Source organism: Salvia hispanica, chromosome 2 (assembly GCF_023119035.1).
Source record: "Salvia hispanica cultivar TCC Black 2014 chromosome 2, UniMelb_Shisp_WGS_1.0, whole genome shotgun sequence".
NCBI classification, from domain to species: domain Eukaryota; kingdom Viridiplantae; phylum Streptophyta; class Magnoliopsida; order Lamiales; family Lamiaceae; genus Salvia; species Salvia hispanica.
In genome coordinates, this window is record NC_062966.1 from 24057485 (window position 1) to 24082589 (window position 25105).

At 38.0% G+C, this 25105-nt stretch overlaps 3 protein-coding genes across 8 annotated transcripts in view; 1 reads left to right on the forward strand and 2 right to left on the reverse strand.

The window, feature by feature from the left end:
- LOC125205627 overlaps window positions 1-19562 on the reverse strand; it is a 23343-nt gene extending 3781 nt beyond the window's left edge. For 2 of the 6 annotated variants that reach the window (XM_048104676.1, XM_048104675.1), the window contains exons 1-12: window positions 19057-19562; window positions 18445-18799; window positions 18287-18358; window positions 18116-18178; window positions 17299-17511; window positions 16053-16658; window positions 15218-15964; window positions 14610-14888; window positions 13600-13755; window positions 12879-13267; window positions 12291-12705; window positions 11953-12051 (exon numbers count right to left, since the gene is read on the reverse strand). In XM_048104676.1, the coding sequence (XP_047960633.1) occupies window positions 11953-12051; window positions 12291-12705; window positions 12879-13267; window positions 13600-13755; window positions 14610-14888; window positions 15218-15964; window positions 16053-16658; window positions 17299-17511; window positions 18116-18178; window positions 18287-18358; window positions 18445-18799; window positions 19057-19436 (3774 nt within the window). In that variant the 5' untranslated portion in view covers window positions 19437-19562. Of the gene's footprint in view, window positions 1-8343; window positions 8784-9732; window positions 9772-9965; window positions 10401-10545; window positions 10605-10707; window positions 11451-11784; window positions 12052-12290; window positions 12706-12878; window positions 13268-13599; window positions 13756-14609; window positions 14889-15217; window positions 15965-16052; window positions 16659-17298; window positions 17512-17774; window positions 17868-18115; window positions 18179-18286; window positions 18359-18444; window positions 18800-19056 lie in introns of those variants that run through there. The other 4 variants (XR_007173791.1, XR_007173789.1, XR_007173790.1 and 1 more) reach the window with 4 other exon arrangements.
- Window positions 4881-7097, forward strand: LOC125205629. The gene is made up of 4 exons (XM_048104678.1): window positions 4881-4966; window positions 5565-6661; window positions 6781-6830; window positions 6915-7097. The coding sequence occupies exons 2-4, from the start codon at window positions 5568-5570 to the stop codon at window positions 6986-6988; spliced, it is 1218 nt and encodes a 405-aa protein (XP_047960635.1). The 5' UTR covers window positions 4881-4966; window positions 5565-5567; the 3' UTR covers window positions 6989-7097.
- A 955-nt stretch (window positions 19563-20517) lies between the features above and the next one.
- LOC125203948 (protein ELF4-LIKE 4-like) lies at window positions 20518-22467 on the reverse strand. Its single transcript, XM_048102475.1, has 2 exons — window positions 22186-22467; window positions 20518-21077 (listed from the first exon to the last, which is right to left on the reverse strand). The coding sequence occupies exon 2, from the start codon at window positions 21044-21046 to the stop codon at window positions 20711-20713; it is 336 nt and encodes a 111-aa protein (XP_047958432.1). The 5' UTR covers window positions 21047-21077; window positions 22186-22467; the 3' UTR covers window positions 20518-20710.
- Window positions 22468-25105: the final 2638 nt, after the last annotated feature.

Below are 25105 nucleotides of genomic sequence, written 5' to 3' on the forward strand. Positions count from 1 at the left end.
GGGATTTATTTAGAATATTAAAAAGGTCATAACATTCTCATTACTCGTGATAATTGACCACTACGGGAGGCTTTGGAAACCTTATTCCGTGGGTAACAGTTGGGCATCCTCGAAATTGGATTATCTCTCCGTCGTATTTCTGAGAAACGGCCAAAGGCAGCTGCCTAGTGATTTATTTAGAATATTAAAAAGGCCATAACTTTCTCGTTACTCGTGATAATTGACCACTACGGGAGGCTTTGGAAACCTTATTCCGTGGGTAACAGTGGGGCATTCTCGAAATTAGATTATCTCTTAGTCGTATTTCTGAGAAACGGCTAAAGGCAGCTGCCTAGAGATTTATTTAGAATATTAAAAAGGCCATAACTTTCTCGTTACTCGTGATAATGGACCACTACAGGAGGCTACGGAAACCTTACTCCGTGGGTAACAGTTGGGCATTCTCGAAATTGGATTATCTCTCCGTCGTATTTCTGAGAAATGACCAATTAGGGTTTAGGGTTTAGGGTTTTTTTTTTTTTTTTTTTTCCTCAAACACCGTCACGGCGGGGGGTTAGGCGGACCCCCAACCTGTCCATATCAAATCAACAATGTATCGTACATTGGGTAAGCCCAAAAGTGACTTAACCCACAAATATCACAAAAACAAACGAGAGACCTATCAAAGCTACTCGGATTACCCCACAAGTCGAGGTATATCCATCTAAAAAACGAGAGCATATACACTAACATAAGTTGAGTAATGACCAAGAGGTGGCCATACCCAAACGTACCAAAAAACATAAAAATCAACATAGTCACAAAAAAATGAAAGTCATCCATCTCGATATCTGAATCTGAAGTTCGGATAGCCCAACTGGTCCATCCTCACGAGTGACTTCAAATATCGAGGCGCTGTATCTGCATCATAGAAGGTCATGGCAGGGGTCTGAGCCCCCCTACCTGCAAGAAAGTCAGCTGCCCGGTTGCCCTCTCGGTGGATGTGAGAGAACCTAACCTGCAACTGTGAGAGCAACATGCGAATGCGGGCCATGTGATGCCTCACATCCGCTGCTCCCCCGCGTCCTGAAGTGAACACCGCGACCACTGCTGCTGCATCCATCTCTACCCAAACCTGTGATGAGAACTCCATAGCCATCGTCAGCCCGTGAAGAAGAGCTAGAAGCTCCGCCTCGAAGGCCGACGCAGCTACGAGGGGCGTGCAAAAGGCCCTCAAGAGAGAGCCGTCTGAACCACGAACCACTCCTCCACCACCTGCCTGTCCCGTCGAGATAGTAAAGGCCCCGTCAGTGTTCAGCTTGACCCAAGGTGGGTCAGGTGGGTGCCAAAGCACACTTAGGGACCTAAGGACTCGCCGGCGAGGAGGAACTGTAGGCATGAAGTCGACAGCCGGGGTGCAACCGCGCCAATGGAGGGGGACAAGCACACCCGCCGCCACCAAGATCCGCAAATGCCGTATCACCTGCCAAATAACATGGGAAGAACGAAAAGAAATGCTGCGGTGCTTGCAGCTATTCCTCTCCGTCCAAATGAACCAGTAGACCAAGCATGGAATAAGAAAAGATATGTGCAAGGCGGGGGCCCCGTGAGAGGACCTCCACCAAAATCCTAGTCTAAGTGCAATGTCAGTGCACGTGTGAATGTGTGTGCTAATATGGGGAAACCAGCCATCGAAATAATCCCAAACCGATCTCGCCAGAGGACACGACACGAACAAATGCTGACACGACTCGACTGAAAAAGAAGAGACACAACACAGACACTTGGATGCGAGAGAGATACCACGGGTCTGAACAACACACTCCACAGGGACCTTCCGTAGAAGGAGGCGCCAAATAAAGACTGAAATGGTCGGGGTCAGCCCAGCATTCCACACCATGCGAAGGCCAGCATGTCTAGGGGACCGTGTCCGGATGAGCTCCCAAGCTGAGGCCGTCGAGAACTCTCCATCACCAGTCAGGCTCCATCTCATCACATCCCTCCCGCCCACCTCAATCGGAACAGCCCTGATAAGATCAAAAACATGCAAAGGCACACCATACAAAGCCAAAAAGTCATGCAATCTATCCTCATGCCAAGTATAACCATGCCAAAACCTAGAGACCTCGGCGGCAGGAAGGTCAATCCCAGGCGGACAATAGGTCCTAAGGGGGCGATCCCCGACCCACACGTCATCCCAAAAACTGATCCGCCCTTCGCCTAGGGACCATCTAATGTAAGGATGCACAATACCCCTAATTCTAGTCAGACGATGCCAGATAGGACTATCATGCGGGGAATAAGGAGAAATAAAAGCACGACCAGCATGGAAACAATACTTGCGCATGGTAAACTGCGCCCATAAAGAATCCTGCGCGAGAAATCTCCACCAGAGCTTGATGCTGAAAGCCTTGACGAGCTCCTTGAACCGGCGGATGCCAAGACCCCCCTCGTCCAGCGGTAAGCAAATCTTGTTCCTCCAGCTAACCCAATGAATCTTCCTCTGCTGCCCCACCGTGCCCCAAAAAAATCTGGCCATGATCTGCTCCAACTCTCTCATCCAGTACCTAAAAGGCTCGATCACCTGGAAGACGTGGAGAGGGATGGTGACTAGGGTGCTCTTGATGAGAGCGAGGCGGCCTCCGAAAGAGAGATGTCTATGAGACCAGCTATGTATCCGGACCAGCTGTGACTAGGGTGCTCAAGATATACATAAACTGATAAAGATAATTTTGGTGGATGGAGTTTACCATGAAGATTATCTTCAAGGCTTCCTCTTGATAGAAAATCATACACCAAGAGGAGATGATTGTATTGAAAACAGAATCCAAAGAGTGAGATTATGTTTTTGTGGTGTATCGCGGTGATGATCTCGATTTCTAGGACAAACTCATTGAGAGCAGTATGAGAAGGATTCAAGATCTTCACGGCAACCTCGATAGACCTGAATACTGCCTCCTTTACCTATTATGCTCCCTAGAATTTGACAGATACAACAATGTAGTCAAATAGGCGTCGCAAAAACTAAATTAAAGGACCAATCCAAATATAATCCAGCAAAAGATAAAAACTCTGTCGGTAGCTAGCTCAAGTTCCCTGAACCTAAACAGTCTGCACGTGGTGGAGTGCTTCTCGTGAAGGCCCTCCAGCTCCTCCGGCAAGGACCTTGAAATGCAGTCAGGGGTCGATGGAACAGACACGGCCTCATTCCCAGCAGGAACAATTGCACCACCCTCTCCATCTAGTTGATGACCTTTGTCATGATTTGAGGAGTCACAGTCTTTCCTAGTCATATTCTCTATAAACAAACCATATCTACTCGGTAGCCTCATCACCCACTGAACCACGGAGATCTGCCTCACTTGCTGAATCTGTGAAGAAGTCGTGTTACAAACCATGGCATGGCGAAGAAGTGGCCAACCAGGCTTCACTTCAGACATTCCCCCTAGAAACATTGAAACCGAACCGGATGCAACCTCCACCTTCTTCAATGGAACAATCTCCATCAAAGTATCCCCCTCCCTCTCACATTTATCCTTTGAAGGCCCCTCAGATGCCTACCTGCATGACTTCTGCCACGTCACAGAATCTGGCGTGCAAATAGAGTATTCCTTCTCAACCGAGTCTTGTTTACCACAGCCACCTTCTCCCCATGTCAGCATTGGCCTAATCGGATCACCACCTTCGTTAAGCACTTTGATGATCTTTGCAGAGCAGAAAGTATAACCATTCCTATGATTATGTTTGAGTTCTGCTCAAGTCAAGATCAAAGGTGTCTTATAAAATTGAATCAACCACCAAAATATGGGTAAAAATCGATCTTTAGCTGGAATTTGGGATTGGAGTGAAGCAGGGTTTCGAATTTTCGGAGAATCAAGTAAAAAATCAGAATGATTTTGGCCCCAAAAACGGAATGATGAGTATATTCAATTGGTAATTAGGGTATATGGGAGATTTGGAATTGGGGAACAAATGGATTCTTGAATCAAGGTGATATTTTGATAAATTTTGGAGAGTGAATTTATGCTGCATTTTTTAACTATTGCGATTTCTTGCCAGATTGCTTGAACCTTAATCTGGGGACGAGAGTCAACGTTGACTTGACACAGGTGTATATTGATTCATTAATTTTAAAATATGGATAATTGTGTACGCATTATTTATCTTCTATCAATAATCGAGGAAAAAGGAATAGAAGAAATGGAAAGATTGAAAAGTAACTTTAAATTGTCCTTTGTGATTTTTTTTTTCATTTTGACCAATAAGTTAATTCACAACATAGAATTACAATGGTAGAAATAAATTAAGTCGTGCAACGCATGAATGTAACACTAGTATTATTAAAACCTATCTTGAGGATTGCTATTTCTCTATTACTCTCTCCGTCCGCGAATAGGAGTCCCATTTGTTTCCGGCATGAGTTTTAAGAAATGTTAGGAAAAGTGGGTGGAAGAAAGTTAATGGAATAGGGGTCCCACTTGTATATATTAGTTTTAAATTATATGTGAGTGAAAGGAGTTAGGTGGAGGTGGGACCCTAGTACCATTTATGGTAAAAGTGAATCGAGACTCTTATTCGCGGACGGACTAAAATGAAAAAACGAGGCTCTTATTCGTGGACGGAGGGAGTATTATAAACAAGTGTCGTAAGGTGCTCAATCAAAAACTAAATAATATAATTGTAATCGTAATCATGAGATAAATTAATTTTAAGAAACAAGCAGATACAATTTTGAGTTTATAGATAATTATTTATTCATAATAATAAAATATGAAATAAAGGGAAAAATTATAATAATGAGAATAGGCAAAAGGATATAATCATTTATTGGCAAAATAGTTCTACGGCACTTATTGCAAAACGCGGTCGTATCCAGAGATCTCTACCCATATATATAGAACTATTATATATCTTCCCCATATATATTATTCTCCTCCCCATTAAACCCTAATCTTTGGACTCTCCATCGATCAGATCTCTTCCCCAGGTTCGTTCCATTCTAATTTTTATCTAATTTCCTTTTTATTTAATCCGCTACTGCAGTTCTTCATTTTCTTGGATTTCTATTTTGCTTGTTCAAACAAAAGGGGGCTAATCCTAATTGCTTGTATTTGTTCTTAGGGCTAATTGCCCGAATCTTATTTAGGGCTCATGATTAAGGAATTCTGTAGGCTTAAGTAATTTAAATTAGTGTAGCATAGTTTGGGGGGTGAAACAAATCTCGAGTCATTTTGAAAAATGACCGAAAATTTGTATCCTTTGGGATTTTGTTTGTTATGTATCAGTCCGTTCAATTTGAGTTTTTTAAATTAATTAAGTGTCTACATTTGGACGATTCAGCGACTGACTAGGCTTTCATCATCTTCATTCGAGGGTTTTCTTCTTTTTATTTAATTTAATATCAAATGAATAGATTTAGGATTTAACATGCAATTCCTAGGGAAAATTTCATTGAACAACCCTAGTTTATGATGGCTGGATCACATAGAAATTTAATAATTCATTGTTTATTGCCTTAGATAGATTACTATGATCATTAATGAATACGTGAATAAATAATATTTGTATTGGTTTTCATTGAGCAGCACATGGAGGGCGGTGGATTACACTTCACTTTGCTTACCCATAGCTCCAAGGATACGGAGTATAAAAGCAGCTACTTTAATCAGACTATGCGATATTGTACTTTCAGCGAGTCGGAGTTGGAGGATTGTATTCATCTAGATCCTGAAATGTCTGAATTTCAAGGACTTTTAGTAAAAGACATTCCAATTCAATATGGAGTTTTCAGTGTCGGTGGTACCTTGTTCATGTTCGGGGGTTGCCGTTTGGAGGATGATCCCATAGCCCCGGAACCAACCAACTGGTTGTGGTCTGTATCGCCACTATCGCCACCACCTCCACATGCTGCTTCTCCAAATATGTGTTGGACTCGTTGCCCCACGGCTATGAATGTAAAGCGATACACCTCCGTGCTAGTCCCATTACGCGATGGCAGGATATTCATCTGTGGGGGCAGTAGGGGCACTACTGATCTAGAAAGTTGGGCTGAGATCTACGACCCAGTGAAAGGCCAGTTCGAGGCTAGGAAATTATCTGATGATATTGGATATCCCCTGCCAACTTCTTGCTTTCAGTGGACCGACGAACTGGTTGTGATATACTATCACAGATGGTTTTACAGCAAAGAACTATTCTACCGCCCATCGCGCGACAAGTTAGGCGAAGATAAACAGCATTCGAAGCCATCTCTCCTCTCGTACAACTTGCGGACAAAGGAGTGGGAAGTCATAGAAGAAAAGCTCCCTGGACCATTACCTACCTCAGATTACAGGAAGAAGAGGAACCTTGTCTATGTGGGGTGTGACACTCTATTCATTATCGACAGCACAAGTCATTGGTTCAGCTACAATCTGTCCTCCAAGGAGCTTGGGAAAGTCAAGGTTGAGGGTCAGAGTAAGGAGTATGAGGATGAGGATGAGGAGCTCGTGGTGGGAGCTGTCTACGCTGGCAATAATGTTAGTCAAAGTACAGGTTGGGTCATCTACATATTCCAGGACAACTGCGAGACGTGTCTTCGATATTCCAAGGTTGAAGTTGTCCAATGGAAGGGCATGGACTACGTTGCTACAGTTCTGTCCAGTGGTCTCGTAACAGTCGGTTTTTTTACCAATGTTGATATGTGAGCCCCTTATTCAATATGATCCATATGATTTGAATTGATTTTGGAATCTCTTAATATAATCAGAGGTTCTTAAATTGTAGTATTATCATATTGAAATGCTTATTTTTTGTATGCAGCATTGTTGACCGTGAGATGAACAATCCAGCTATTGGAAATGGGAAACACGGTTTGTGTTGTGTTGAATAGTTTGCCTTGTTGTTTAGCTAACTCCGTTGGCATTATATTGAAATACTTGTTTTTTTTTATGTAGCATTGCTGCCGAAAAAGCAAGCACGAGAGTCGCTGTTGAAAGAGAAAGGAGAAGAGACGATTGATGATGAGTGAATGAAGGGGAACTATAACTGCTTGTGTTACGTTGAAATCTGTTGAATGAAAGCAACTAGATATGCTTGTATAATGTGTTGAATGGCTTCTTTTTGCTTTGCTTTGCTAATTCTTCCAATTCCAATTTCCTTATTATAGCATAAGTATATTGAAATTTCAGATTTTGTTTTTCCAATGCGTAAAACTTCAATACAATATTTGTGTTGTGTTGAATAGTTGCCTTGTTGTTTAGCTAACTAGGTTAAAAACGCCTTTGGCTCATCACTGGTTCTGCAGCTGCAGCTACTACCTGAAGCTGCTGTACCAGAAGCAGTAACCGGACATGTTTCAATAGAGTTTGTGGCTGATCATATGATGTTGATAAACCTCCATGACTTGTAGGCTGCTGATATTCAAACACTCCATACAGCACGTTTTGCGTAAGGATCTAGGAATCCACGTGCAATTTGATGGACCTGGGAAGTAAAAGATGATAAACACTTAATCAAACTTCGCCATTTAATAATGCATAGCAGAGAAGACACAACACATAAATGTGTTTAGGGTTTAGGGTTGGCCGAGAGATAGTTTAGCATTAGGTATAAACCAATAACTGTTTGTGGTCAGACTTATTGTATTGACATAAAAAATACTCCCTTAAGTCCCTCAAATTTCGTCACCATTTGACCAGGCACGGTTTTTAAGAAATTTAATAGAAAGTGAGTTAAAAAAGTTAGTGGAATGTGGGTCATATTTTTATATATTAGTTTTATAATAAAATATGACTGTGAATGGGTTAGTAGAATGTAGGATCCACTACCAAAAATGGTAAAAGTGAAAGGTGCCAAATTTTTAGGACGGACGGAAATGAAAATATGTGACAAATTTTCAGGGACTGGGTAGTTACTTTTAAAACCTTGCAGATAACCCCAAACAAGGGCAACCGGCGTATTGTAACTAGTTTGAAAATATTAGACCCCTAACTCCTAAAAGGTAATATTTTTTAATCATAAAAAGCTAGTATAAAGTACTACTAATAGTTATAAATGGTGTTTCAAGAATTATTACTACATACTAAGTTAGTATTTTGACTAGTCCATCATAGGAAACCTCGATATAAAAGGTGTTGAACCAATTATTTTGGGATGAATCTTTAACGTTGTTTGAGTGAGTTCTGAATGTATTGAGGATGAAATAAGCTTTTCAAATAATATCAGTATTTAATTATTATAATGTAGTTATAATTAAATGAATTGCATGAGTATAGACATTAATAATAAAATAGGTCACTATTTTGTGGACAAGTATTATTTTAAAACCATTAACTGAAATGAAGAATATGGAAAAAGATAAATAATTTAGCAAAATAGGTAATAGAAAACTCTAAGAAAAATAATGCATAAATCATAGAAAGCCTGCTATTAGCATTTCTTCCATAAAAGCGAACCACAAGTAAATAAGGCCAAAACATTTTATTTGAACCCAAGACATCACCCAAGAGACTTTAAATACATGATTCTAACTATACAAGAAAAGTGTACCAGATTTTCCTAATTATACAAGAAGAGGGTTCGACATATGTCCATTGTTTCGACCTTCACCCGTTCGCGTGGTGTTCGCCCTGGCTGCTCTACAACAAGGTTGTGGTCGAGGGATTCGCAAAGAAATGGACTCGACATACCAGCTTAGACTTTTTGCATTTATCACCAAGAAGATTTGCCAGAATGGAGGGAGGCTGAGAAGATGTCATCTGCTGCATTTTTCGGGTAGTTATGTGGTTATTCAGAATCATCATCTGTAGCAGCTGCCTGCAGCTCTGGAAGGCATTAACATTATGCAGAGATTAGGAACAAATGTTGGAGAAATGAAGCGAATTAAGGAAGTCTGACCATAATTACAGCAAGCTACATAGTATAGGGAGGAATCTAAAGATCTTCAACTTAGACTGTTGGTGATTGAATCATTGAACGCATTAAAATTATGCGATTCGCAACAATTATGGAGAAATTAACAGAATTAAGGAAGTTTGGCAATAGTTACAAGAAGCTGATTTCTACAGGAAGGCGGTTTAGGAATCTTAAGTATCTTTATCTTAGACTATTGGTGATTGAAAGGATTAAATTATGCGTTTAGCAACATATTATGGAGAAATGCAGCAAACTTACGGAAGTTCGACAATCATTAAAGCAAGTACATAGTAGAGGAAGGCAGTTTACGAATCTAAAGTATGTTGATCTTAGACTGTTGGTTATTGAAGGCATTAAATTATGCCAAAAATTCTGGAAAAATTAAGTGAATTAAGGAAGATTGGTAAAGATTACAGGAGGCTGCATTCTATAGGATGTTAGGAATCTTAAGTATCTTGATCTTACACTTTTGGTGATTGAAGGCATTAATTGAAGCGATTAGCAACAAATAGTTGATAAACTAAGCAAATTAAAGAAGTCGCCAATAGTTACAGCAAGCTGCATTCTATAGGAAGTGCAGCTTACAAATCTGAAGTGTCTAGATCTTTAGGCTATTTAAAAAAAGAGCATATATTGGTGATTGAAAAAACCAATATCTTAGAGTAACAATCAGAGGTAAAATTGCAGCAGAATCTAGGCTGTGAAGTGAAATAAAGGGTTTGAGATAAAAACTGTATTTTGTAGATACTAAAGTCGAGAACAAGAGAAAAGTTGTAAGTATTAAACCATAGATAGCACTCTCAGATCTATGTCCTGATGAGCTTTAATCTTTTATTGAGAGACAAGGAAGTTGCATACCTGAGGATTTAGACCTTGCATCCGATTTATGATTTCATCCTGTACATAAAGACGATTAGCAATAATGTCTCAAAGTACTTTTCAAGGGAACGGGAAAAAAAATCTTAAGAAGCTGGTTGATATTGATAGCAAGAATGCACTAACAATGCAACCGGTGAGATGATGCATATCATGCCGTAGAAACATACTGTGAATGAGGTTAAATATAAGATTGAATGAAAAAGATAGCAAACCTCTAATATCCCTGGATTTAGCACAACAATACCAAGAACACGGCGAAGAAGCCTGTTGTATATAAGCTCATTTATAGTACCATCTCCATTCATCCATGGCAACAGGGGTCTACATATCCTATTTGAATGAGTACTACAGCATTCAAGATTTTCTACTCTAGTCACTTTGGTCGAAGCAACTTCAGGAGGATCTGTGACGCCTATGGGACAATTTAAAATTGTGACTCTGTGTCCTTCAATGTCATTTGTGTTGATCATATCCTCCGAGGCAGCCAAATTCTCCCTTTGATTATCAAGATCAAAAGGTGAAGGCTCACCGTCCTTGGTTTTCCTTTGCGATTTGAGATGATGAGCAACACGATCATCTATACTGGTCAAGAAATATTTCGATCGATATAGAGAATCAACCACGTGAACTGAATTGTAAGCATTGACCTGCATTTGAGATGCAATGCAAGGTGTCAAAATAAAGAATGATGTCCTTCCACGCTCAGATGATGGTGAGACACTAAACATGCAGAGAAGGAGCTTAAAAGGTACTATAAGGTTTTAGGGTAATTAATGGGGAAGAAAAGTAAACCTTTAACGCTCGCCCAAATGCTTCAAGCACATCGATTATAACTTCCAATATTTTCTCTTCTGGAAAGGATATTGATGGTTTCAATTAAATGGAATATGCAATAAAGGGTAAATGTAGAAGAAATAAGATATCTGCACAGTATCCAAGAGTAAAGTTTCCTACCCTTAATGTTCAGAAATTTTTGGATCTCTTTCATTCTCAAACCGTTGTCACCAGACTTCTGAATGGCTGAATAGAGTGTTTTGAATAAGTCGGGTTGAAGCAACAGACTATTTACTTCATAAGAACATGAAGAAAATAGATGCTTGGCATAGTTCGCTAAGCTGGAAAGTGGGATGATCTAACGTCCCAGTATCAATAATATCACTTGCATGATCAGCAATGTCATCCAAAGCAGACGAAATATTGCTTTGATCGTTTCCACCAAGAAATGGGTTTGGATACATGTTCACCTTTCCGAGCGAGTCGATGGCCATTATTCTTGGAATTGTTTCACGTTTCAAGCATAACTTTATGCTGGCAAAGCCTTTTTCTCTCCGAGAAGACATCTCACTGTCTCCAGCAAATGTTTTTCTTAATTTTTGTGGTGATCCGCCATCAGGCTCTGCGGTATCACTTTTACGTTTAGAAGGTCTGTTATCTTCTGTCTCTCCAACACCTTCATTGGGTAGCAATGGGGTAATTGACAGTTCACCTGAAGATAGTAGTGTACATAAAGAAAATACTTCACCACACTGGAGATCTGATGGAGCTTCAATGCCCTCTTCGACTAAATCATTTTCTCTCTCATGAAGCCAGAGAGCAAGCTTAGCAGCTCTGCTTCCAGTATCAGCGGGAAATTCAGTTGAAGTGATACTATGCAAGAAGGTCTGTGATAATTCAAATTGACCACTGCCACCTCCAATCTGCACAAGAGAGATAACAGACCGCTTTATTGCGTAACCAAATACAGGTAAGGACGAAACAGACCAGTAACAGCTAGAAAACCACTATATAGTTCGTTGTCAGAGAGCAAACAAGTACTCCAAGTATTCAATGTCCATATTATTAATATAGTGAATAAGCCAGCATAACTAAATAATAGATATAAGATCCCTAACTCACATCATGGAATTATAGTCATTGAAGTTATTTCCACCATTGCCTACTATGACAACAGAGGCATCACAACTCTAAATTTTAACATTTATCCATATGGTGCCGGGTAACTACCATGAGCAGTAGATGAATTCTACATACCATAATTTTCTTCTCTCTCAAGTAATTAAAAGCAGCACAGAGGTCATGCTCAGAATAACGACGTAGTGTTTTGGCCAGTAAAGTTGGTGCTTCTGGAGCTTTCGATTTGCTTAGAAAGATAAGCTTAAATAGCTCCACAGCATTTGCAACAGCAACTGATTCATGCATCTGTCTCAAAATTGTTGCACCCGTATTTATATGCAATTTTTTTCTAAGACGTTGCTCGGTGCTTGATAATTGACCACTCTGACCACAATCTTCGACGTCCTGACCATGAGAAGCAAATTAAAATTAAACCATGATGAAATGTTGCACAAAAATCCAAGAAAGGAAACATAGTGCAAAAACAGCCAATGCTTTCACAACCAAGATGGAGATATTTATCCGCATGACGCATGGTAATAGGTAGGACATGCACAACAAATATGCGCTCTGGCTGAAGCATTTATTTTGAAAGCGCGATAAGCAAATACTATTTCTTACCGCATGTGAGATATAAAACTTACATCATGCACGCTTATTTCCTGCTCCGGGAACGTTTCCCGAGCAGCATTCAGCTTAGCCAATCTTTTGCATCTTAAGACATCATCCAATGCAACCTTAATAATATCCTCATCAAAATTAGCCCATTTCTCAAGCATGCCAGCTTCTTCAGAGGCAGGACCACGAATCATCTCTTCAGAATCTGCATTAATCGACATCTTGTCCTGGAACTTCTCAATGTACTTTGCATATTGGTCTGAAAGAATAGTGCATAGTTTCATAACAGCCTCTCTGAAAGGGATAAAACTATTTAACAACGCCATTCTTCTTTTGCACGCATCAGGAGGTGCTGGGAGATTTGAAATTGACAGCCATTCTGTACGGTGAAATTTTGCCCCCCGAGCAGCTCGGTGTCTAGCATATACAATCACTAATTGCCTGTGAAAGAAATGTCAACAGGCTCCAGAATTAGAATACAAAACTGAATTTAAAAAAGGAAAAACAATCAAATAGCAATTAAATGAAACTAGAATTTGAGAAAGTTTTGCTTAATCGTAGCTGCTATTGATACGAGTAAAATTTATGAACATGCTACTATATGATAATATTACCTCTCAGCCTCCTCTGACCAAAAAAACTTTTTCTGCCGTGCTGGGTTCAACCGTGATAGTGCTCGCTTGAAAGAATAGACCCCCTTATCTTCTTCACTCAACCTTTCAGAATTTCTCTGAGACTGGTCATCATCATCTTTCATAGTAGCTGTCAAAGAACCTTGTTCTACAGTAGGCTGCTTATCTGGATCTAACAAAGAATTAGCTGCCTCCAGACCTGAATGTTCATTTGCAAGCTTTGAGGAAATTCTGTCTGATGCACGCCTCCTCTTCCGTGAAGATACTGTACGTTTTCCGTTGACTGCCTGAAGCTCTTCACCTTCAGCATCCACAGAACTCGTAGGTCTAGCAGCATACTGCCGCCTCTTGTCATCATAGAAACGGAGCACCTGCAATTACATAAGCAGATTATATGTATGTCATAACTAACAAATGTTACCTGAAGCCTGCTTTACTACAGAAGTTATATTTGAACAATCAGCTTGTGTAAATACCAAGGAGCTAGTTAACAGAGGTGCTCAGTTTATGTAGCTAATAAATTAAACCATATCAGAGAGTAACTCCAATCAAAACTAACTAGAAGCGAGGTGATAATACTGAACATGAAATCTTTTCCAAGTGTTCACCTCAGCATACTCACTTTGTACATTGACAATCATCTTTTATTTCACATCAAGTCAAACAAAAATACAGAACACTAATGACTTCCCAACAAACCAACCTGCTGCAGTGTCAAATTGAGATCTTCAGCAATCTTCTCACAGTCTTTGAATGAAAGCTTCTTCTTTGAGCCATCTTGAGCTATGCGCTTCAGAAGTTCTGCTCGCTGGGCAGCTGTCATGACCCGGGCAGATGCCCATGATTTTGGATGAAATATCTGAACAATTTATATAAATGTAAAACACAGAAGAACTCAATTATCATGCTCAAAATCAAATCACTCGATTTTTATGTACTTTGTTCGTGTTGAGATAGTAGCACCAGCAATGCCCGTGAAAACTTCAGACATGGGAATACATCTTCCAAGGAATGAATGATTCATATTCAACTACTCAAGATGAGAATGAAACTTATGTAAATTTTAGAAATCAGCATTTAACTCCAAGTTATACAAGTTACTGAATCGGTTTTTAACACGATACATTTGCACTCCTTGTAAGGTGGGGGAATTCAAAAGAGAAAATAACAAAAGAGATATAACATATACTCCTAATAAATTGAGGAAACAATAATGATACAAACTGATTCTCAAATGAGCATGACAAAAGGAACGGAGAGAGTATTTCACCAAATTACCACACATAGCTTCACTATCCAATTCCAATGCTTTTTGCCATCATACATGTAGATCTAGGAAAGCAAAATAAAATGTAGCAAGAGAGTCCCTTCAACATATATACCCCAAAGAATCTTATAAGGAGAATGATATCAGTTATAATGTTTAATATAGTGAGGATGTAAGATATCTTGCCATAAGTATCACCATAAAAGGTGCCAGTTAGGTGTGGGGCAAACAAGAATGTTAAACTACAATGCGAATAACTTTGCCCAAGTTTCAGAAAATATAGTAATAAAATAAGCTTAATGATACTTGCTTGAGACAGTCATACTAATGTTAGAGAGAGTAAACAATAGCTCCTCACTAGAGAAAGATTAGTGGGGAAAGAGGAATATTAGTTCCTGCATCATTCATTAATAAGGATGATAAAAGAATGGGTATTGGAAGCACACCTGACTAACTGCAGATCCGGGAAATGCGAGTAATGCGGCCTTTGATTTAGCTGCAGCATAACAATACTCCAGAGTACCCCAGTATTCATCCACAGCTTTTTTACTCGAAAGGACAAAATCATGTCTGATTTGAGGGCGTAGATCAGCTAAATGGCCAGATGATGAAACAGTTGATGTTGGTTCCTCAAGGTAAGGCTTAAATTCCAATGCATAAGTAAGAGTAGTGTGGAGGCTGCTGGATCCATCTTCTGCATTCCCCTTGCTCATTAGACGAATGAGCTGCCCAAAAAGTAAAAAGTATTTTACCGAACAGGGGCAAGAGTTTGGGAAGGCAATATATAAACAATTATACATTGGAGTAGAAAAGGATGAATAAACAAGAATCAATCCAATCCATCTGCATAAGCTTAAAGTTGATTTGGGATTCTCCTACCCAATCATCAACTTCAATATTAAATATAGAACAGAATAGTCCATATCCTTATAAATGAACTCTATTCTCAGAAAACCCATCACTTACAAAGATTGATACAAGGGTACACAAACACAAGAATCGATTGATTTGACATTAACAGCAAATACCATTAATAAGAGACCATGCATCCTACCTTCAAACGCCGTAGTATGTCGACTAGATACGACAAGCGATTAGATGCTCTAGTATCTATCAGGCAATTTTGTTTTTCCATAGGAAGATCACGAAGTAACAAGCCGCTTTTACACTCCTCGAGCACATCCAACTTTTCAGTAGATCCAACTACTTGTAAAAACAGTTCAAGTGGCATTGACCTAATTGATAGATTTAACTCAAATAACTTACAAGAGCTGTGTGGATTTTCTAAATCACGAGAATGGTCACTAAAGAATAAAGCTTGATCCCAACCAGGGGAACTGCAGACCGAACCCCAAAGAAAGGTGTGAAGAAGCCTTGTCCTAACCATTTTTGCCAGCACAAATCCATTAGCACGCATCAATCCTGCATGCTCTGGTTGGCCCTGCACGCTACAGGGGATTCTCTGCACATTGTCTAATATAGGAACTGATTTGCTTTTCTTCTGCAGCATATATGCTTCCTTTCGCAGTTGGATGTCAAAACACCTCATCTTATCATGGATTTGAGTCAATAATTCAGATGAGACATTAAAAACTGAAGGATGGAGGACAACTTCTGTTGTCCTGCTGCGACCACAATTTGTCACGCCTGGGACACTCACATGGATGCATTTACAATTTCCTTCTTGCTGAATTTTGTTAAGAATACGTTCCAAGGTCTTCCTATCCATCACTGTGTTCTTTTCCGTCTCAAGACTCTCAAGATGCCTGTGGAGCTCAGGTTTTAATAGGATTTTCTCCTCCTTCAGACATAAAATTTCCACAAGATTAATGACAATCAAGACAACTAGCTATAACAGGAATGTAAGTTTGACAGATTGGGGTGCAGACCTCCAAAATCTTGATTATATGCTGCTCCTTCCGTGAACTGGATGCATGAAATGCAAGACTGGAAGACCTTGGATGTGATCGACGCTTTGGAGAATTTACAAGAGCAAGATGGTGTGTGTCTGGCACATTAAAGTTAGGTACTGGCATACTTCCCTGCAATGGTTCCTCGGCAAGTACCCCAGTGCATTGCTCCACATCAGAACTCTGTGTATTGCATAACACAAGCGGACCAGTAGAACATTCATCCACAGTCATACAGTTAGAAGCTTCAGTTTTGCCAGCTGCATCATTCACACTTTCATTATCTCCATTGTTATTCCCTACATACATAGAAGTATCTAGCATCTTCACAGGCTGAGATGAATCCTTAAGAAGGTACTGGTTCACAGCTAGTGATTTAGATTCAATAACTCCCTGACGAACTGTTTCTCCTTCAATGGGTGTCATGTTGGATGCTTCTGGTTTGAAGTTACAAGATGTCCAAAGTCGGAAGACCTCGCCTTTTTTGTGGCTTTCCTTTAAAGAATGAACACCAAATATAGACATCAACGGTTTAAAATATCGCTTGTGGTACTCCTTACAGCATAGTCCAAGCCTTTTACATACCTGCTTACATAAATTGCTGTAAAGTTAACAGTTGAAAATTTCTATAGATGTTAAAGTTACACCTTCTACAGAGAGTCCAATGGATTTCAAGTACACCCAGAATATGAAGAATAGCATTACATGACAATTCTTTGTGTCAATAGGTAAGAGATAATATGTAATCCTAACTAAGCTGTGGAAAAAAGCTCTATAAATAAAAGACTTCCAGACCACATACAATCAATAGTGTAATTGGTAGAGTGAAGATAATAAGTAAATGATTTTTTTTATCAACAAAAAATTCATTATAAATTTCTTTTTTGATAACCAAACTATACCACCTTGTCACTTTTGAAACCCCAATGCAGCACCCTCACTCATAGACTAACTCCATATTAAATATCCAGACTTGACGATGTTAGAAGACAGAGATAGTTTTGATGGATAACTACAGAAAACTACTTATGCTCTGACAAATGTTGAAGCAAAACTGGGAGATTCCTGAGTGAGGAAAGTTAAAACACTAGATGGAAAAAAGACGTCATAAGTCCTAACTGAAGCAATACGAAAATAAGATCAAGGAAATTCAAGAAAGAACCTGATCAAGATGTAATTTGCATTGTTCATGTTTGACTACAAATTCTACAATAGTTGCACTTACTTCTGTAGTGGTTAATCCTTTTGACCCTGCAGCATTAATCATGTCATACACCTGACGCAAGATGGGAAGCTCTACAACTTCTTCAGTAACTAGTCCTCTCTTTGACAAAATTTGTGATTCTTCTATGTCCATATCATCAGATCCACGTCCATGAGGTCTTGGCTCAAAAAGTGATGTTGAGAAACTTTGAAGTAGACGTAAACAATCAACCTCCTAAATAGAATAATATAAGTAGTTAAGTAGATGTGAAATTTTGAAGCCAATAATCCTTCACTTATTAAAAATGTGCATGCATCAAGAGTTCGCCAATTTTCTAATTCGTTAAATATGCTAGGAATATATCCAACATTACCTTAAGTCCACATCCATGTCACACTATTAAGTTAATTTCAATACCTTGAAAAAAATTGAATCATCCAGCAATACTAGGAATTAACAGAGCAACAAAGTTCAGCATGATATTAGTATTAACTTACATTAAGGGATGCATCTTTGACAATGAAAAGCCAGATGAGAGAAAACACTAACAACAAAGGTCTCTCCATCAGTTCAAACTAATTGCTTAAAATACTTGTACAGAGCTAACCGTGTTTATTTAATGGACCAATAAACAGATACAAAAACAAAGTACAGAGCAAATTGATCCCAATACATCCTATCAATATGCCAAAGGAGTGAAGAATTCAAACTTTGTAATGACCAGATAAGGATTAAGGTCACAAAGTGCTGCACCCCAACAAAGTTTGTAATGACCAGATGAGGATTAAGGTCATAAAGTGCTTTTAGTTTGCATTAGGTGCAACTCCAGGTCACATACCTTATTCTTGATTATTGTACGACACTCTTCTACCACTCGAGCATCTTTCAACCTCTGACATATCTAACCATAAATTGCAAGTAAATTATGGGATGGTAAGAAATAGGACTACTTAATATGATTATAAGGAAAGAAATAAAGACAAAAAGGCGGAAATAGTTTACCACTTACATTTCTCCAACTTCTGTGACCATGAGGCCCCCGATAACCGAGGTCTTTTTTTATATCTGAGACAACCAGAACCTGATGGCAGCACAGCAGTAACAAAAATATAATAAGCACACAGATAAGTAGGTATGATGAGGATCTAGATACTGTAGATTCCATACCTTGCCCTCAGCTTTTTCAAGTTTGTCGCAAATGGCTTTCAGTGCTGGTATGAAATCTTTGACAGATACACTCTCGGCCACAATTCCGTTAACCACATCATGACCGTCTGCACCCTCCCCGCCCATCAACATCTGATCTGTCCTAGTGATTTCAAGCCTCTGCTGAGAACCGAAATGCCTTGCATAACGAGCAAGATATAGCATATTCGTGGACACAATGCTACCATTCTTCCTAATAACAGTTGGCTGCTTTACTATCAATCCTTTGGTTTCAAGTGTCTTAAATTGGTAGCATAAGTTGTTAGCAGGAATTTGTAATTCTTTGGTAAGATCATTCTGAGCAATCCCATTGTTCCTGAAGACACAGGGATAACAACAATAGATATTAAAATCTCGACCTTCCCGTTTTCAAGCGTTTATCCTATATATGGTAAACTCACTATCTCCAACGCGTAGTTATGGTTAATAAACTAGTAAATCTAAGTTAAAAACAACTCACTGATCAAGATAGCGTAATGACACACAATCATTGAACAAATAGTCAACATGATCAGCAATCCAACATAAACCTAATGCATAGTATTATTCAAATTACGACAAACTGGAGCTCACCGGGCAGCAGCGAGGCGTTCAAGAATGAAGCGCTGAATGTCAGCCAAAGACGATTCCGACGTTCCAACATCGTAGAGTCCGAGAAAACTTCTCCTCATCGCTTCAGGAGCCACAATTTTGACATTCATCTGCTCGCACTCTTCAGCTGTATAATTGAGTAGAGCCTCAGCGAGCTTCGACGAGGCGCCGTTGCACGCCACAAGCTTCAGCTCCGGTATCTCAGCCAGATTCTCCCAAACTGCCCGCTTCAAGCTCGGGCAGATGGGGAGGCCGCGGGCAGCGAGAGTTGGACCGATTTTCGCCCATAGGTCGCTGAGATTGAGCCCCTCAGCTGCTCCGCAGCATATCTCTTCTAGTGCTGAGTTGACGACGGCGTCCATGCGGCGGCAGATGGCGGTTAATCAGTTACATACATTCACCTTTTCAATTTGTGGTATATTTATTGCGTTTTCTATTGGCGGGGAATTGGGATTTGCATTCGAGCGCGTTTGTGTGGAAACAATTAGGTTTAGGGTTCGAATCAGTTTGGGGGAAATATATTCATTGTTATCTGTTGCCACATAAATAAAAGTAGGTTAAACAAATCCTCCATAAACAAAAGAATAAATATTAAATGGAAGATTATATTTTTTGTTTATAGTTAAGCACACATTAAGAAATATTGCGACGGGCAAGTAGGGGATTACTCAAAATTTATTGGAATATAAAGTATACTATATTCTAAATTTTGAGATAATTTTCTATATTTTGTTGCTTCGATGGGTGTTTTATCACAATAATTTACATTAAATATAAAAAATGCAACAATATTACTAGCCTTTTTTTTACTTACTTCTATCTATATCCACAAGTACATGCAAGATTTATGAATCATATAACACCGTGAATGGTCACTTCAAAACGTTGAAATCAATTCTTGTAACATTCAATAATATCTCAATATTTGGATTTTTGATAAATTTTTGTCACGCCTAATTGTTTTCAATAGTTTTGAATTGATATGTAGATGTCATTCAAAATTCAAAATCGATCTAGTGGTTATTGAAGTAGAATTCATTCTAGTGAATTTGAGTTCATTTTCCGAATTTTCTTTCCACTCTAATTCTGTTGCACCAAACTAAAACTTATTTACTTAGTTACCGAACCTCGAATTGTCTTTCCACTCTAATTCCGATGCACCAAACCAAAACCCATTTACGTTCAAACCTCATCCGAATACTGAATAGTTTGAAATATTTCATACTCCTACTCAATTATCGGACCATTATAGTACTCCTATGATATATTTCAAACTCAATTACTCAGTTGTCGAACCTCATCCGAACATTTATAGCTTTTGTTTTCGGCAATAGAGATTGTATGGTGCTACAAAATTATTTCCTTTGGTTAATGTGTGTAGATGAATAACATTTCCATCAATACCAAGATTGTGACCTCACCTAAAGTTCCAAAGGTAGAAAAGATTGTGAAAGATTTGCTCCTTTGAAAGTGTATAACCAGTTAATGTCCATGAATCATGATGATATTACAGTTTCAAGATTTACACCAAACTACCATGACAGATAGCTCTATGTATCCAGTCCTTTTATCTCAAGAAAAATGCTCATTCTAGCTAAAGATTCAAATCAAGTTACACTAATCAGATTGTATCACCTCAATTACCAGATCTTACTCTCTTATGTCCACCTCTTCCGTCAGATTTTGTCTCGCCCTCCGAGGACGCCTCCATGGATTTGGCGAAGGAGTTGGACAGATCAGTGTACAGATCAACTACCCTCCTAATATTGTTGTTGAGCTCCCGAATCAGCCCAACGTTCCTCGACAGATTATCTGGGATCTTCGACTCGTGATTCTGGTTGATCTCACTGATCAAAACCCTGTTCTGGTCCAGAATGTTTTGCACCTGCACAAAACTTTTCTGGAACGTCTGAACAACCTTGCTCTCGATATGCTGGCTATTGGCAAGGCCGGAAAATACGTCATCCTCCATAGCCCTTCGCCCTCAAAACGTATTACAACCACTGCAGGTTTGCAAAAATGACAATACAAATGTTACATTCAGAAAGGAAATTCATGATTATCACAATACTTGTCCATCTTCTTAATTCACCCCTTTGTTGTTATGTAAGAAGGTAAAATAAACAAACTCTACTTAAAAGGAAACTATATCAGACATAGAGTAATAAACAAACTCCATCCATCTCAAGTTAATTGTTCATATTTCTTTTTTGGACGCCACAAGCTAAATGAGTCATCTGCTCTATTGACAAAAATCAACTCTATTAATCTATATTACTACAGTAGTTCGTTATTTTCTCCTACTTAACGCACTAGACACCTCTTTCCTAAATCTCGTGCGGAAAAGAAACATCTCGATAAACTTGGACAGAGGGAGTAGTAGCTTCGATTTTTAAAAAGTTCATCTTTTTTCTTCTACTCAAGTTCTACAAACATATCCAAAAGATAGTGTATCTACAAACATAATCAACTACAAAAGTTTATTCTCTTCACAAACCTATCAACAAAAGTTTTAACAAGAAACAAAAAGAGAAAAAGAAAAAAGAAAGCTGGCTTCTTTTTCTTGATGAATGAATGACCTTTTCACAAAGTGGTGGTTCTCTTACAAACAAAGCAAACTAATCATATATTTAACCTAATAATCATTGACTCCTATCAATCCCAAAAACCCCTAAAGCTACTAAATTTCACTCATCCAAAAATCTACTCAACAAACAAAATTATGGTCATCAATGGCGTTAAATGTGAATAAATTGTGATGCAGAAGTGCAGAAGGAAGGTCTCTCTCAATTAATTGGGTACAAAGTACCAATTGCAGAAAGTGCAATTACACATCTTGAAAACCAAGTGAATTCAGCATTAAATATTGGCCAAAAATTTTGAAGGTATAATAAACCTTGCTCTGACAAGCAAAATCCCCTTTCTAATTTAACTGGCAACACAATAAATACTTAGAATTCAAACCCACACAATGAATATAACAAAGAGATTCAAAATTCCTCAACAATCAAAAGAAGAAAAGATATCTGATTGCAAACAGCAAAAGCTTAAAAACCTAGAAATGAAAAAAAAAAAAAAAAACAAATTCGCAAAAAAATCTAGCTGATTTACCTTGAAATTCAGGACCATTATCAGTCTCTCTCTGTATGGGAGAAAGAGAAGAATCAAGAGGAGCAGCAAACGGTGGAAAGGATTGGGAAAAGAGTGGGTATTATTCAGTTACTTTGGGATTTGACAATTCATAGAAAGGGGACCCTCTTTGGTAGTTTCGTGGGGTTTGTGGTATTTTATGCTTGTGATCTCCCACGCTCTTTTAGCTCTGAGGATTGATGGGCTGACAGATGTATCTATATATGTGTGTATATGTCTCTCTCCTCTCTTTCTCTCTCTGTCTGCGGTGGGCCTCCAATGGAGAAGACAATTCTATAGCATAATTGCAGACACGATTTTATCGGGTAATAATTATAAGCGGATCCAATTATTTCAGTGTTTAGTTTATCAATATTGAGATTAATTTTTTTAGTCACTTGCATTTCAAGAAACAGTATTTTATTAGTACATATTTTATTGTCATTTTATTACGGTTACAAAAACTAATACTACTAGTTGATGAAATTATATCAAACGAATTACATCATCGGTTATCTTTAAAACAAATTATTTATTTAACGAATTAAGCTAAGATGCACGATGTATTTTTCAAAAGCATACTATAATTAGAGTACCTTATAAATATATATTCAAATAATTTGAAATTAATACATATTATTAAGATAAAAAATGTACTCCATGAGTTTGGTGTGTCATGTAGTGGTGGTAACCTGTGTTATTACGCACATTTATGAATATTAAATGATTAATTGAGTCATTTATTTTTGTAGATGTAACATGAAAATTGAAAACATACTAGGCACGGCGATGAAAAAATCACAGTTTGAGGGTTGGCTCGGCAAGCTGATAATATTCTATCTTGACTAGATTGGTGTTTGACTAAAGTTTGTTTTAAAATTTTATAAGTATCATGCCAAAAAAATTAATTTATTTGACTACTATTCTGTCCTAAATTGTGATGGTATTATATTTGTTCTTTGATACACAACTATATTGATGGGTTAACCTACCGAATAAAAGTAAAAGACACTCATCAGTCATAATGATAAAGAATCCAATTTCATTCTTATTCATCTTCTAAACAATATAGTATGATCATACGCAAAAACAACGAACACTGCTACTATACTGTGATTATATACGTAAATTGATTGTGTAGGAACTTAAAATAATTGTTTATTTTATTATATCACTCTTAATTACAAATATGTCTCCTTATAATTATTAATTGGTTACATTATGACCAAATAGTTTTCCCATGTATATTTTGAACATGATAATCAATACACATTTACGACGTATTATCATTAAACATAGTACATGTAAATGGCATGAATAGTGGAACTGTGGAAGAAACACAATAGGTTGAATTTAAAGATTTTTTTTATGGGTTGGCGAGATATGATTGGTCAATCCTCACGACCCCACCTAGATCCACTGATAATAATATAATGGTATTTTTTTTTTCGTTATGTCTAATCCATATTGAGAGTTTTATTTACAAGCTTTTGATAAAGCTCGCATACTAATCTCTATTTAAAAAAATAAAGCGTTGAGCCCATTGGACTTAGTTACAAATTAAGAGAACTATATATATATATATATATCTTCACCATGCGAGCCTAAATTAAAGCCCAAGTAAGCAGGCTTGTTTATATAGATAGTGTCTCCTAGTCATACTCGTACAAACGAAAATTAATTAAACCAGCTGAGTTATTCTACTTTGTTTTTATAATAAGTTGCGTTAAAATGACAACACATCTTAAATTGGCATTATGACACCATGCTACACTGCAATATTATAAATACTACATTGTAATAGTATAAATGCTATACTACAATCTATAGATTGCAGTCTAGCGTATTGGAATATTGCAGTCCGAGAAAATTTATCCTTGAGCATCTTTTATGATTGCCACATGACAACTGATTATTCATCCACGTGTACAAATGATTGATTAGAAATGATAGTATAATGTTTATATTTAAAAAAAAAAAATTAACTCCTATATGAAAGAGGATATTACAAATAAATTCCTAATTACAACTGATGTCAAGAGGGCTCGAACTCACCACTTTATACATTAATGTCTAAGTTCCTTGCTGCTAGAACAAAGGCTCTGGACAAATGATAGTATAATGTTACTTTAAGATGTGTTGTTATTTTAACACAAACCTATAATACCCTCAATCTTTTAAAAATAATTATTTTCCTTCCTCCAAAAAATACTACTAGTAATTTTTTTTCCATTTTGTAAATGTTAAATCAAGAGAAAATATATCAGTGTATCCAACTTAATTATATTTTCTAACACAATAAAAATACTACATGCATTTATCAATACATTGGTCGTGCTACTAATTTGAAGCGACACATAACATGCAAATTTTTACAAGACTAAAAGTCAATTTTTAGTCCTTAACATATGATTATTTTATAATTTTGGTCCAAAACATTATTTTTTAAATTATTTGGTCTCTCACAAATAAAAATGGGTCACATTTGATCCGAATTGGACGGAACTATTAAAAGTTAACAGTCAACGAATTTTAAATCAATTTTGACCGGATTAAGTTAATAATTATATTTTATTAATATCTAATATTTAATTAACCAAAAATTAAAAGAGACCAAGAAACAAATTCAGAGAAAAGAGAGCAGAAGCCACCATTCTTTTTGTTAAACCAATTTGTTTACCATCGTCATTGAAGGTATATTTCATCCACCCAAATCCGAGTTCATACTGCATACACCACCATATACCATAATCTGTAATCAACCTACTAATCGAATAAATCGAAGCAACCCGAATTAAGAATCAAGAATCGGCCCAGCGTCGACAGCGTCTTCGGGGTGGAATCGGGGCTGCTGCAGCGACAGCGTCGAGCGCCCAACAGCAGCATCACGTTTCCGGCATTG

Coding starts and splice junctions, on each gene's coding strand:
- LOC125205629 (XM_048104678.1), top strand. CDS start 5,568: ATGGAGGGCGGTGGATTACACTTCACTTTGCTTACCCATAGCTCCAAG. Junction 6,662..6,780: donor TTTTTTACCAATGTTGATAT/GTGAGCCCCTTA, acceptor TTTTGTATGCAG/CATTGTTGACCGTGAGATGA. Junction 6,831..6,914: donor TATTGGAAATGGGAAACACG/GTTTGTGTTGTG, acceptor TTTTTTATGTAG/CATTGCTGCCGAAAAAGCAA.
- LOC125203948 (XM_048102475.1), bottom strand. CDS start 21,046: ATGGAGGATGACGTATTTTCCGGCCTTGCCAATAGCCAGCATATCGAG.